Raw genomic sequence first — 14,654 nt, 5'->3', positions numbered from 1 at the left:
ACATAAACATGTCCCTTTGTCCCTGTTAAATTGTGGTCTAGTCAGTTATTCAGGCTGTTAATGAGAAAAACATGGGCAAGCGGGGAAAATAAAGTTGTCCTAATGGTTTCTAAAGTGAACAGTAGGAACTTTGGTTGGACTCATGGGCTCAAACTAAACACTGACATGTTGTTAAATTCAACACGGTCTGATTTGTTATAACCATTTACTGTTTATTTAAATGGCGACATCATGGCAGCCCCCCAAAAGTGAAGCCAAAACATCTCAAGTGCCCCCTGTGGTAAACGCCACCCCTTCATGTTAGTGCACCCAAGTACACGCCAGATAAATGTCTCCCAAAAGTGGTTGGTGGTGTCAGTGTCAGTTCTTACCACACTGATGTATGTCAAAGCATTTTTTATGATAAGAAAAAGACACTGTGACATCATGATTGACAGCTGTGACTGATTTGTTATAGGCATATGAGGGGCAACGCCATTGGTCATCTTATCTAGTGTAAGATGCCAGTGTCTGTGTCCAGGATATTTCAGCTTGTTTATATACATGGTGCTAACATTAGGTAACATTAGCTGTTATCAGTTACTGGTTGAACCAGAAAAAAGGAGGAGTGGTGGCAAATACTTTGTCTGCATTGAATTCAATAAGATACATTTGGTTTCTTATTTATCCAGCTTTTCATTTGTAAGTGAATAAATCTATTCTCCAAGAGTCCCTTTAGTCCCTTTAGTTTTTCACACAACGAAGGGATAATATCTGCACTCACTTCTTGCCCACCATTCACTCCCCTACAGCAAAAATAAAAATAAACCTCTAAAGATTAATCAATCAGTAAATATTGATCTGAACGCTGTTGTTCTTCCAGAATTATGGTATACGTTTTTATTATACTTTGGGGATTTTGTGTTGCAATGAGCTTGGTAACTTTTGTAGGTCAATAAAAATGTTACTGGAAAGTAACTTGGAAAGTGTACAACCAGGACTGTGGAGCGTGGGCCCGATTAAAAACTGAGATATTTGTGGATCGCCGGTCTGAGTTCTCATGGCTCTCGCAGAAATAGGAGTTGCTTATCCAAAAACAGGCCTGCATCCTATCCCATACGGCCCTACATGCCAGTCTCACACCTCCGGCTCTTTCTGACACTTCCACTGAGGCTGGTGATAATGAGATGAGCCAGAGGAGATAGTGGCACCAAGAACTGATATCTGTGGTTAACTCTATCAGTGATTGGGAGTAAAGGGGGATTAATGACTTGGCCAGACAGAAAAACGCAGACACGGTGACACGACAGCTGGGACAGGTTCCACTCTGAGAAAGATGAAGTGATAAAGTGTCAGACAACGAACGAGGTATCTGTGAATGTGTGGGTTGTGGTTGTCTCCATCTTTCCCTCCAATCGTTTAAGCCTCCACTTCATGTAACATGATCTGAGTTTCTCTCCTGTTGTAATCACCAGCTCAGACCAGACACCCCCTAATGTCCCCTCGTCACCACAACGACCCCCATCCCATCCCGACAGGGCAGAGTTGAGGCGCCACAGACGCCTCCAGGTTCACATCCTCCACTCATGTCCACTTCACACCACACCGCACCACACCACACCACACCAGTCTGGCAGTGTCAGCAGCATGCACACACAGAAAATTATTTCACCCCCAAGCTTTTTTTTTTTACAGAGAGAGAGGCTGCTTGTTCTGTGTCATTCTGCATGTGAGCAACTAATGTAGCATGTGTAACACCCTGCGCGGGGTGAGACGGAGCGGTGGTAGAGTGTGAGTATACAAGAGAGGCGGTGAGAGGTTAAACCCTTGTTTATCATATAGAGAAGAGAAGCCATGACCGGCTCTAAACATCACAACAGGCCGTGCCTTGATCTTTAGCCAACATGTTGTTGACACATTTGTGTGTGTGTGTGTGTGTGTGTGTCGTATGTTCATATGTTCAGCCCAGAAGTGTGTCTGTGTATGTGTGTGTGTGTGTGTGTGTGTCTCTTTATGTGTGCCACATTTCCTTATCTCTGGCCACCATGCTTCGACTAACGAGCAGTGCCTCCACCTCCACCTTACAGCCAACCCCTGTTGGGGGGCAGAAAAGAGAAGGAGGGGGAGGGCGAGCGAGGTTAACTATGACAGGATCAGCAAAGAGAGAGAGAGAGGGAGAGGGAGAGAAAGAGAGAGGGAGAGGGAGAGAAAGAGGCCCAGCGGCTGACAACTACTGACAGCTGAGCTTCCTCTCTCAGTGGGGCTTTCACAACCACAAATTGACACAATCTCTCAGACAACCTCTCTCAGACACACACACACACACACACACACACACACACACACACACACACACACACAGATCAATCCACTTCATCTGTACGCATAGCAACTGAGTGGTCATGCACAAATTACACCCATTTTCTATCTCATGCTAAGTTTGACATTGACTCTGTCAGACTGCGCTGTGCAATTGTCTGTGTCGAGGAGAGAGAGGCTCTTATGTAACAAGTGCTGACGTTCAGTGTGTGAGTCTGTATAATGTGTGTGATGTTATTCAGGTTTTGCTTTTGCCTTTGGAGCACAATCACAGCTCAGACAGCCACAATGAAATCACTCTGTACGTGTGCACTGCATGTGTGTGTTTCCACAACTGTCTCAGTGTGACGACACAGACACACACACACACACACACACACACACACACAGCACGCCACAAGCAACGGTGAGCAACAGGTGTAAAAGAGGATGTTAAGATACACACAGTTGAACCGTTCTTCCTGCGCCTGAACTCTGAACTTTCGCTGTCACCGCTGGCGTACGAGGACAGCTGTGAAAATGACCTCTTGTTTGGCTCTCGGAGCAACAGCTACTGACCTGCTTCTGCATCTCCTCTTGACACACATATATATCTATCTGTGGTCTGTGTTAAAGAGCACATGACCTGTGTATCACCTAGATAGTTATTTAGCGAAAGGTAGGGGCTGGAAAGCAGCTGCTGGTGTCACACACACACACACACACACACACACACACACACACACACACACACACATACACACACAACGGCAGAAAACAGGCCATCGCTGATAACTGCGCTTCAGACGGACAGCAACAGTCTGTAGGACATGGGGGTAAATCACATTAGTCACTTACATTGATGATGCAGCTGTTTGGATTTTTGTTTATCCTCCAGAGGGGGAGGGGTGAGAATGAAGAGGTCACCTGTATGTTGCTCATGTTAGATAGTTTCACTTTAGTGCAGCCAGGAAACACAACTTCAGGTAAAGCAAAGTTGTTTAATTTAAAGGCCAATGCAGCATTAGTAATCTGGAAAATACACTTGTTTACTGAGAAGTAAATGAGAGGGTTATCTCATATCTGTAGATAAATACGAAGGTAGTCGGCAGCTGGTTGCCCTGTCCTACTGTAGCACAAAGACCAGAGACATGGGGGAAACAGGTCACCTGGCTCTGTCTCATTTACTTACATGTGATACCTACTTTTTTTTTTAAAGTTATATATAGTAAATTAGTGTGGTTAAAATCTGGTTTCATGTTGCCACCACTCAAATTTGTTTCAACTTGTGTTTTGTGTATTCACCACAAACTTTGACCTTTGACCACCAAACTCTGCTCGGTTCAAATTTGTGCAAAATTCAAATAACCTCTTTCATAGTGTTGCAGGGATATTGTTTACAAAGTCAAAATTGATTTGAGATGATGACTGGTGACCTCCACAGTCATCATTTACATAACATAGTTTGTGCAATACTTGTCGATCTATCTATCTATCTATCTAGCTTGTTACACTTTTTGCTACTGATATATAGTAAGTACATTAGACACTAGGTTGAGGTAATCTAACCTATCCGCTAGCTGCAATTTGATTTTTGGAAGACATGAGAGTGGAATCACAATCATCCAATCTTGTATAACGAATAACTTCTTTCAGACAGATCCAAGTTTAGAGTATCATAGAGCATAGTGACAGTACAGCACGCAAATAACATTCAAGTAGTTAGACTGAGTGAGAGCCAAACAGGGGCATCTTTTGGACAGAGGATGGATGCTGTGTTTATATTATATTCAAACATATAATCCATCCTCTGAGATTTTTTTGGCTATGAATTAATCTCCATCTCTAATCTTGAGAGGCAGGAACCCCCCTCCAACTTCACTTCACTCATTTCTTTTTGGAGGTTTCCTCAAACTTCTCCTATTTTAGTATGTTCCAACCAAACATGATTTGGCCCCACGTGGAAAAAAAACCCCCCACTAAGCTCCTTGTCCTCTGTCTCTCATAAAACAACGTAGTCCTGTGTGTATGTGTGTGTGTGTGTTTCCATGCACCAACAGTTATGTTCCTGATCCTGGAGGGAGTAATAAGCTCTCAGTGCAGAAAGGAGGATAGTCCACCCGGATTCACCAGCAGCTCTTTATAAGGACAAGGGGAAAAAGGCCCTGCTGCCTCTATATTTAGATGGACTTTATTGGGCCTCTTGTCTTCGTTTTTTCTCCCTTTCCCCTCCTCCTGTGCTGCTGCTGTTAGAAATCTCTCACCAAAGCCATGTGGGCGGTCAGCCCTCCTCTCCATCGCAGCGAGGGAGAGTGAGCCTGATAATGATCTGGGTGATAATAACAGAGCAGAGAAAACGAACCAGAGTTGGAAAGAGGACGGAGGAAGGATGACAGCGAAGTGGTGGGTGGTGAGAGAAGTGTTTTTTCATTGTGTCTCCTTTGCTCCTCAATGACTATTATCCACAGTGTCGGTGATGTCCTCTCTCTCTCTTCCCCACCATCCTCCGTCTCAGAGGAAGTCCTGAAAGGGACATGTTATCCATCTAGCCACACGGGGAGGAGACTAGCGGCCCTGTGATGTCTCAGAACCGCCGGCTGGGTCTCGTCCAGTACCTCCTGCTCCAGTTTACCCACTATATGTTGACGCTGAGGTGACAAACATTGTGTTACCATGTGGAAATCTGTGCATATGTCCATACATAGTCCTCCTGTGGGTCTCCTCTACATACCTCTGGTATCTGGCCTTATCTCCAAAGTGAGGCATATTTCTCAATAGCTTTGACCTCTGCTGTCCGGCGTTCCTGCCAATGACAAACAGCGCTCTAGCATGGCACCCTCTTATCCACCTATCTATGTGTCTCTTATCTTAGTTATTGCCTGGTGATTCTAACAAAGCGTAGTCAAACACTAATGGCATTGTGTCAGCACTTAGCAGATTTTGCCACTGAGGCAGAGGTGAAAAAGAGAAAAGGCTCTGGTACATATTAGCTTCAGATGGGGGATGGGTGGTAAATAAAGACTCATAAAACCTTAAGCAAACATGGGCTTTTGAATATTAATGGCACATTAAAGTGACTTGTCTTGTTCTGGGTGTAACAGCTGTCAGGCATCCACTCATCTTCAGTCTGACTTCATTCTGTTTTCACCAGACGTTATCAGTTGTCAGTGTCTCATTTCCTTCAAATATCATGAACATAATCACTTTCATTCTCATCCACTATATTGAGACCAACATTTAGTGGCTCTGGACAGTCCTGTGTGGATTTGAGCTAATATCAGTATGCTAACACATTCACAGTGGCCAGTGCTGTCATGCTGATAGTTATAGCATGTGTCATTTTCATTGTTTTCATCACAGGAAGTAGGCTAAACAAATAGAAGTACTAAGTGAGAAGGGGTAAGACTAAATACGCCAATGCTTCTTCCTACTCCTTTTCAAACATGCAAAGTTGTATAGACTAAAGTGCTTTAAATGTGTTAAATATTACTCACATGTTTGAAATAAAGTCTTCATTCATTCATTCATTCATTCATTCATTCATTCATTCATTCATTCATTTTGAGCATATTAGTTTAGTGTTTTGACATCCTACAGTATATTTTTCTGATTAGTACTGAGCACAAAGCACAAGAGAGGCTGATGGGAAAGTGAGTCATTTCATTTTCATTTTCATTTTTCAAAAACAAATTCTTAGTGGTACAAGACAAAAAGTCAGGTGATCACATGACTTGTGGTCTGGGAACCTTGAATGTTTGTACAAAATGTTATCTGAATCCATCTTATAGTTGTAAAGACATTTCTCATGAAACCAGAGATCCAGTGGTGGAGTAATCATCCAGAATCTACACGTAAATAAAAAAAAAAATAAAAAAAAAATAAATGAAATAGCCTATTATCATTTAAATCTACTCCAAGTGTGGCATAGGCCTAATTATATTGGTTCTGCCTTCAGGCTGAATCTTTTCTTTGTAGCGAAGTGTTGGATCATTTTGTTTTTCTGCACAAAAACCTGTTGAGAAGAAAAACATCTCCTGCTAACAGACACTGCTTTCTGTCAGGGGTGACTCACAAGCTAGATATGTGGGAAGCCACTGGTTTAATTTCAAACAGTGTCGTGTATTATTCTTATCATATGATCTTAATCCGAAAAGCAACTCCTAACTACAGCTGTCAGATGAATGTGGCGGAGGGAGAGGTAGGTACATTTTCCAGATATGATGTGGTAAAAATTTCACAAAGGTCAACTTCATGGACACATTATAGGAAAATGTCAGTGTCATCGAAATTAATTAGGGTTCATCCTCTAGGCACCATGAATACCTGGCCCAGTTTCTATAGCAACCTATCCAATAGTTGTTGGGATGTTTGACTAGAAGCCAGTATTGCCACCCTTCTCATTATACGTTGGTGTCATTAACTGGAGAACATGAATGTCTCTGCAGCCAAGGTAAAGCTAATCCATCCATATGTTTATTTCAGTCTGTGGTGGCCACTAGCATGGCTAATGCCTTTACAATGTAAAGACAATCCTGTGTCTGTCTGGGTCTCTAATACACTAAGCAAATGGCTTGTCTGTGACCGCACTTACCCTGTACAAATAACTTGCATTCGTGACAGACTGGGAAGGAGACCCAAGATGAGGGAAGCACAAGCCAGCAAGGTGAAGAGTGCAGCTGAGTGAGCCAAAAACATTTGATTTGCATATGAGCTGCCAAATCCAGGAGTCACACAAGAAAGGCATCAACTGCCATGCAAATGAGAGGCAAATGAGATTCAAAACAGGACCGGGGCAAAAAGGAGTGGCCAAAAAGGTGTGTTGTGTATGCAGCCTAGGCTACTACTCGGGACTATCTCAACATCCGTCCTTACAGTCGACTGTGCTCTGACTTCAGGCTAAAAGGTCTGTCAAAGTTTTACCACAACAGCAACAGCAGCCGCCGGGGAAGGACAAACCATGACATCAGAATAGTGGAAGCAGCACCGAAGACAATAGTTCTCTGTGCAGGAGAAGAGCCGAGGCGTAGCCTGGCTGGACAGAGGCTCTTGTCAGTGGACCAGCCGGCCTCAGCAGCTGTCTCAACCTCTGTCTGTATCTCTGTCACATACACTATTTCAATTCAGCATGAAAGCTGACATAGCATTAGGACAAAGGATCAACAGATTTATGTAAAATCCCTTTACCCCTATGTGTGTCTCCCCTCCACCCCATGTGTGTGTGTGTGTGTGTGTGTGTGTATGTGTGTGTGTGTGTGTGTCAGCCTCTCTCTGTCCTCGCTCAGTTCAAGCTCAGGAACGCAGGGACGGAGGTGGAGTAGGAGGAGAGCCCCGGCCGGAGAAAGAAACATTACAAACTGGCAAAACAAAGAGCCATTTGGACAAAGTAGCCCCCACTGACAGGAGATCTGGGGTGATAGTAGCAAAGTGTGTGCGTGCGTGTGTGTGGGGGGTCGACCCACACATTAGCACTACATTTACACATTGATTTCTTCTCATGACTGCCTTGAGTTGAGATATAGAGAAAAGTCTTCCCGACATGTTGCTGCTTCTCGTCTTGTGCCGGAGTACTTAAGTTCAAATTATTTACCCAGACCCTCCAGCTGAGAGCCCTCTTCTTCAAACAGCCGTAAAGGTTTACAGGCCATGACAGTGAGGAGTGAAGAAGCTCACCACGAAGCTGAATTTCACATGGGGAGAGGAGAGAGCTACGTGACCGCGGGGAGCTGTTAGAGCCTCACACAGCTCCCTCAGGGACGCACCACCTGGGCTGTCAAAAGGAGTCTGGCTGGCCTTTAAAAAACAGCTCAATATGAGATGTGCAAACAGCGGATGAGCATCATTGAGCATGTATCAGCAGTGTATCAACACAAAACCCACCTGCCCTTCAGTTTAGGCCTATTGACAACAAATGCAACAAAAGCCCTGTGTGATACGCCCAGCCTCGAGGGGCCGCCACAGCTATCTATTCAGCCTCCATTCACCTGCGAGGGCGATTCAATGGGTCTGTATGTTATTAAAAGCTTTCATACACAGGGGCATGATGGCATTATGAATTTGCGTAGAGGACACTGGCCTTTCCTTTTGTTGGATTGCTGAATGGCCACAAAAGTGATCCAAAATACTAACCTGCTTGAATATAAAATGAGTAGATATCCTTTGTGTTCTGCCTCTGACAAAACCTCGACTTCTGCCTGCTCAGAATATAAACAAGAAAGCTGATGAGGTGTAGTTCAGCACTGATGATGCTGCTGTAGTCTGTGTGCTGTCTAAACATCTCTATAGTCTCATGCTGCACTGTTTTGTCAAGCTCTGATAAACCTTTGTTATTTATTGATAAGGAAAAGATCAGTATCACTAACACAACACCTGAATTTCTTTCATGAAATTAAGTTCTATACACATCTATACATTATAATAAATATAAAAGAACCTTGGTAAAGTGTTACCTTTACTGTTTTGTCATGTATTTATACCAAATGTCTGTTATGAGTTACTGACATCCAGCATCTGGCCTGTGTGGATCAGTTTGTAAAAAGACTTATGATTTACCTCATCAAATTATATACTGTAGGTATATAGTATGTATTTATTTTCTTTACTAAAATCAATAAGGACAGGTCTCCTCACTCCTCGGTATGTCTCGATCCATATTCTACATCCCATGGTGCGGTGGTGGCTGCTTTGACCATGTGATGGTGTGGCGAGGGAGCACTGTGTGTCTGATTGTTGTGTCGTCCCTCTGCGCTGATCTGTCGCTCCACAGGATGAACTGGGCGACCTCTCGCACACAGCTGCACGCTGTGAGACAAACAGTCTCCTGCTTCATCCTGGGATCAACATCAGTGAGCACATCTTCAAATGAAGACAGGACACACACCACACTGACACACACTCTGTTCAGGCAGTTATCACCCACAGGCCCTTGGTTATGTAAATACTGTTGGTCTGGTCAGTCAAAAGAGGATGACTGCCACCTAGTGGTGCCTCTGTTCACAGGAGAGCTTTGCACAGCGTGAGATCATCTTTACCTGAAAGGTTTTCTCAGAAAGGGAAAGTGAACGTAATGAGGCCAAATGATCAAAGATAAGAATGAAGATAATTAAAAAGCATCACAAAGGGTCACACTTTGTAATAAGTACACACTATTAAGCATTAGTTAAGCATTAATAAATACTGAATTCTTCATTTATAATGCATGAATACTCATTAGTATGTAATTTATACATACAGTTAGTGCTTATCAGTGATGAGTAAAACATTTTTAACTGTGTTTATAAACTACCTACTAATGAGTATCCATGTGTTATAAATGATGAATTCAGTATTTAATGCTTAACTAATGTTAATAGTTAATAATTATTAAGTGTGTACTTATTATAAAGCCTTACCCATAAAAGTTGTGCAGCAATGCAGCACGGCCGACAGTGAGTTAGAGGCTAAATATCTTATGGTGTTTGGTTATATTTTCGGTTTAAATGTAAATAAGCATTGCAGTGAGGAAGAATGACCCTTTTTCTATGACCCTTATGTGAAAAGTGTCCCGGGCTACACCTCTGAGGATGGATATCTTCATCTTTTGGATTACGATAGATCGTGTGATGCCTCGGTTGTCTTCCTGAGAAAAATTAAAGTCAAATATGAGTAAGTATTGGGGCGGTGCGTGGCGCAGTGGTTAAAGCGGCCGCTCCATGTAGAGGCTACAGTCCTCAACGCAGGCGGCATCAGGCAGACCTTTCCTGCATGTCATTCCCCCTCCCTCTGCCTCCCCCTTTCCTGTCTATCTCACTGTGCTATCAAATAAAGGTGAAAAAGCCAAAAAATATATACTTAAAAAAAAAAAATATGAGTAAGTATAAATAAGAAGACAAATCATGGTGTTCATATTGTGTATGTTTCTGTCTTATTTAGTAAATGAGGTGAAAATGTCTTCCTGCCAGTGCACAGTGGTGGTAAAGAAATGTTGCAACATAAGGAGTCAGTATTGATCCACCAGTGTTAACTTTTGAATTCTTATCAACAGACTTTTAGATCTTCTGGTAATCTTGCCGGTGGCTGCTCATTATCAGGACTAAAGAAGACACTAAGACACTGCAGCATCCCTTCACCATCACATGTTCGGTACATACAATGTCTAATGTGTTTATCTGTTTCATAGACACACATAGGCCATGTTTACGTGGTAATGATTTATTCAAACATTCATATGAACTGTTTTCGCAACATTACAATGGTAAACAAAATAAAAAGCAACATTAAAAAAATTCCACCGACAAAGAAAAAAAAATCAACAAAAGGAGAAAAAGTCTCTGATGCATAACAAGTGTTTCTCTTTCTGCTGTACATGACATGAAAACTACAACAGAGATGTCCCTATTCCAATCATGTACACCTGCAGTAAACGGTATCATTCATCACAGGCACAGCTGTTCACTGATCATCGAACAGCTGCCACAGCTGTCCTAATATGTAGGGGGGAAACTGCTTCCAGCATGTAGTCTGGGTAAAAACCAGACACACATACCGTTGCCTCTTCTATCCGTCCAGTAGCTTGAGGATGCTCTCCCTCTCCTTCAGCGCTTTCCAGGCCTGGTCCTTCTCCTTCTTGGTCGGAGTGCGTTTCTTCTGCCGCGCTGCCATGATTCGCCGAAATCCCTCCATGACCTCATTGTCGGACACCCTGACCCTCTGCCTCAGCTCCTGCTTGCGCATCTCCTCTTTCGCCAACCTGTGAGAAATAAATAAATTACAAGTTCAGGTGGACAGTTGATCACAGGCAAGACAATTTACTAAATGTATCCACTGTTGGCCAAGATCCTCACCTGAGCAGCTCCTGCTTGCGAGCTCTGTTGTGAGCGCTCAGGGCTTTCAGCTCTGCTTGTCTCTTCTGCAGCTCTGCCAGGACCTCGTCCTCAGAGTCTCCTCCTGGTCCGGGTCGCTCCTCAGAGTCGAGCAGCCCCTGAGCCACCAGCTCCTCTTTGATCCGTGCCTCCAGGGAACGTGTGTGAGGAACGCTGCAGGAGGGACAGAAAGACAAAAGAAAGATTTGCAATGTGTGGCACAAATAGGTAGAAAAACATAGTATACAAATACAATACAAAAACTTCAAACTAAGAAGCAAAGCTGTGGACAGGAAACCTCAATGAGGGAAAAATTAATTTCTAGATAAATAAGGATCAGAACCAAATTGTACCAGCTCAATTCTTACATTTCATCATTTCCACCTTCCACATGTTGAGCAAAGAAACATGCATTCACATATGTACATGTATAATAACACATATATGCACAGACAAACATCCCAACATATACAGTGGCATGCAAAAGTTTGGGCTCCCCTGGTCAAAATTTCTGTTAATGTGAACAGTTCAGCAAATGTAAGACTACATGATCTCCAAAAGGCATAACGTTAAACATCAAACACTCTCTTGCAATATGTTACGCAACATCAGTGTATTATTTGTGTTTTCTACAATGTTAGAGTGAAAAATGGAAAGCAGCAGCCTGCAAAGAATGGGAAACCCAGGAGACTTGAGCTTTCAGATAACTTTGACCAAGGCATCAGACAAGCTATTATACTATTTACACAGGTGCTACTAGGTACCAACTATGCAGGGGGCCCAAACCTTTACTGCAGGCCCTTTTCCTTTTCTGTCATTTTGAAAATGTAAAAATATTACATAGTTTAAAATGTAAAGGGAATGTGTCACCTGTAACTTTGTGCCTTTTGGAAATAATTTCATCTTCCACTTGCTGAACTGTTCACATTAACAGAAATTTTGACCAGGGATGCCCAAACTTTTGCATGCCACCGTATACATACACACAAATAACGCTGCAGTAAATACATTTGTATGTGTTTATAAGCCTGAGTGTTTTGAATGAAATGGCCTGGTATTAAACCATTTAAGCAGTCTGCATTGAATGGCTCCATCATCATAGGCCGTTGATAAGAGGCCTTTATTGTCACTGCATTAAAATGCAATGAAATTGCAACTGCCCATCAAAGTGGTATTCTAGCACACACACTTAGAATCATTGCATATCATAAAAGCAAGAAACTCATAAAACAGAAAAGTAATCTTCAACATTGGACTTTGTGTGAGAAAATGCAGCAGGTTGCAACATAACTACCTAAAAGCTTTTCCTTGGCTTCGAGGAGACGTCCCTGCGCCATCGTTAGCATCCCTCCCTGAAATTTCTGGTATAGGAGAATCCTCCATGGGGGATATAATGTTCTCCTGAAAGTAAACAGGAAAAAATACACACATCTCAGTGATTTTACAATAATTAAGAACAGAAATATACTCGCATTTCAGTTATCCACTATACATTAATGAATTTTTTATTGGTGTTTATGCTGGATCACGAAATAATGAGTCAGACCTCTACAAGAGCCTGGAGCAGACGCTGTGTGAGAGGACCAAAGGGACAGCCGTCCTCCGGAGATTCATGTTGGGACTCTGACTTCTTCAGCAGCGAGTCGACATCTAGTTAAACAGTAGTTACACACAGAAATGAGTGTTGACGCGTAGTAAATACAGTCTGATATGAAGGCGGAGGCCGTAGTCTTCCCTCACCTTTTGCATCCAGTTCAGACAGCGGTCCTCCCATGAGGCTCTTCTTCTTGTCATTGGCTCGAGCTCCCTCCCTCTGCTCCTCCAGCAGATCCTCCTGAGCCCATCGCTGCGAGTAGTGTTTCCCCAGTGCTGGAATCTGCAGTTAACCCAGACAGACAGCACCAAAGCTCAACACACATTTAACACAATAAATACACAAAACTTCGATCATCATGGCCCTGAGTGAGGGCTGAGTTTTCGTCGTACCTTGAAATACTCAGCTTCATCCTCTGGTGGCTTCAGAAGCTCCTCTAGCAATCGTATCTCTTCATTTGTGATATCGGCACAATACGGCTCCACTGATGCCCAGAATCTGAAAATATAAAACATTTACATTTAAAAAATACCTCATCAGAAAATCATCTAAGTGAGGAAAATATAAACAGAGCTGAGAGATGTAATGAAGAGCAGCTGATGCTGACCTGTTTGGGGCATCATTCTTGGGAGTGCGGGGAATGTCTTGGGCATCGTCTGTAAATTCATACTCCTGGACTTTAGGCTGCAGGTTTTTGGATTTGGGTCTGCCAGGACCAGGACCTGGCCCGTGACCGCCTTTGCCATCCAACTTCTGTTTCTTTTGTTTGTGGCGTGGCGTGGCGGCAGGGTCTGGGTCCTTCCCCAGCTTCAGAAAACGCTTATCTCCCTTCTTGTCCTGCCAGTCTGTGAGGATCTGAAACACAAGCAGAGTTTAGACTCACCAAACAGCACCAGGCATGCAGTGAACAACATAAAGTAGCACATCTGAACCCCAGCTGGGGCTGACAATCTGATGGTACTGTGGGACCACACCTGTAAACAACATGCATGGGATTATTCCCATCATTCCCCTTACCTGGCGCTGCTCCTCCAGGGCCCGCAGGCGGCGACTGGCCGAGGACAGGAGTGTCTCCAGCTCCAGCTGCAGCGTGTCCAGCTCCTCGATACCGATGCCATCATCCTCTGAGCGGCCCAGCACCGCCGTGTAGCGGGGGCACACTTTGACATGCTCGACGGGCTTGAAGTCATAGTATTTCAGTGGAGGGCAGTCCTTCAGCTCACTCATGATGCTGTGAGAGAAGAGACCTGGCAGTACCCGGATGAACTGCTGGAGGTGGATGACACTGTGGTTAATAACATGATGAGATACACTGCGGCGGTTCTTCCTCTCTCGCACTGTTAGTGCATATCTGTCTATCACATACACACATTAAGTAGCTACACACTCAAACACACAAACACGCACCCAAACACACACACACGCGCGCGCTGCTTTGCTAAACACAGGGCGGCGCGCGCGGGGCCCAAACTGCCCAAATGACGCTTACATGTTAATATCGGCCGCTAATATTTCATAATTTTGCAAATTAACTTTTAACAACATGTTACTCTAACATTACAAGGGCTAAATGGTACAAACTTAATGTATAAATCTACATCTATGAATGTTTAAGAGCGACGATATATACCGTCAGTGAATGGCGTCCATGATGGAAAAAACCATAATAGCAGGAGAGGGGTCAGAAATATAGTCAAATAAAATTGTGGCCAATTTTCGACACAGTTATAATTCTAATAACGCAATTAAAATAGACCACCGTAACAAAAAATAAACGATATATTTTTTACATGTACAATCTAGTGAAACAAACGTGAAGAGATGTGTACATAATTAGCTTGATTTAGAGTAGTATCATCGGAGCAGACCATATTGTTTTAAGGGGGGAAATAACAAATCGTTAATTCGATATTTCAGCATTTAAAGCTGTTCTACATATATTTTAC

General features: G+C 43.2%; 2 protein-coding genes across 3 annotated transcripts in view; one reads left to right on the top strand and one right to left on the bottom strand.

Moving 5' to 3' along the window:
* Positions 1-14,654, top strand: part of LOC146987151 (RNA-binding protein 38-like) — a 212,487-nt gene that overhangs the window by 14,296 nt on the left and 183,537 nt on the right. The gene's annotated exons all lie outside the window — the stretch shown is intronic.
* Positions 10,449-14,572, bottom strand: tada3l (transcriptional adaptor 3 (NGG1 homolog, yeast)-like). Of its 2 annotated transcripts, none has more exons than XM_085776216.1 (9): positions 14,339-14,572; positions 13,726-13,974; positions 13,316-13,563; positions 13,101-13,206; positions 12,855-12,990; positions 12,661-12,764; positions 12,409-12,515; positions 11,097-11,288; positions 10,449-11,002 (listed from the first exon to the last, which is right to left on the bottom strand). In XM_085776216.1, exons 2-9 carry the CDS (start codon positions 13,933-13,935, stop codon positions 10,810-10,812), a joined length of 1,296 nt encoding a protein of 431 aa, XP_085632342.1. In that variant the 5' UTR covers positions 13,936-13,974; positions 14,339-14,572; the 3' UTR covers positions 10,449-10,809. The 2 variants fall into 2 exon arrangements, with proteins under 2 accessions (XP_085632342.1, XP_085632343.1); XM_085776217.1 differs by having other exon boundaries at positions 13,726-13,977; positions 14,339-14,478.

The sequence above is a fragment of the Trachurus japonicus genome, chromosome 5 (assembly GCF_045865225.1).
Source record: "Trachurus japonicus isolate A0001 chromosome 5, Traja_1.0".
In the NCBI taxonomy this organism is placed as follows: Eukaryota; Metazoa; Chordata; class Actinopteri; order Carangiformes; family Carangidae; genus Trachurus; species Trachurus japonicus.
Note: the sequence above shows the minus strand (reverse complement) of the source record. Positions and strands in the feature narration are given on the sequence as shown.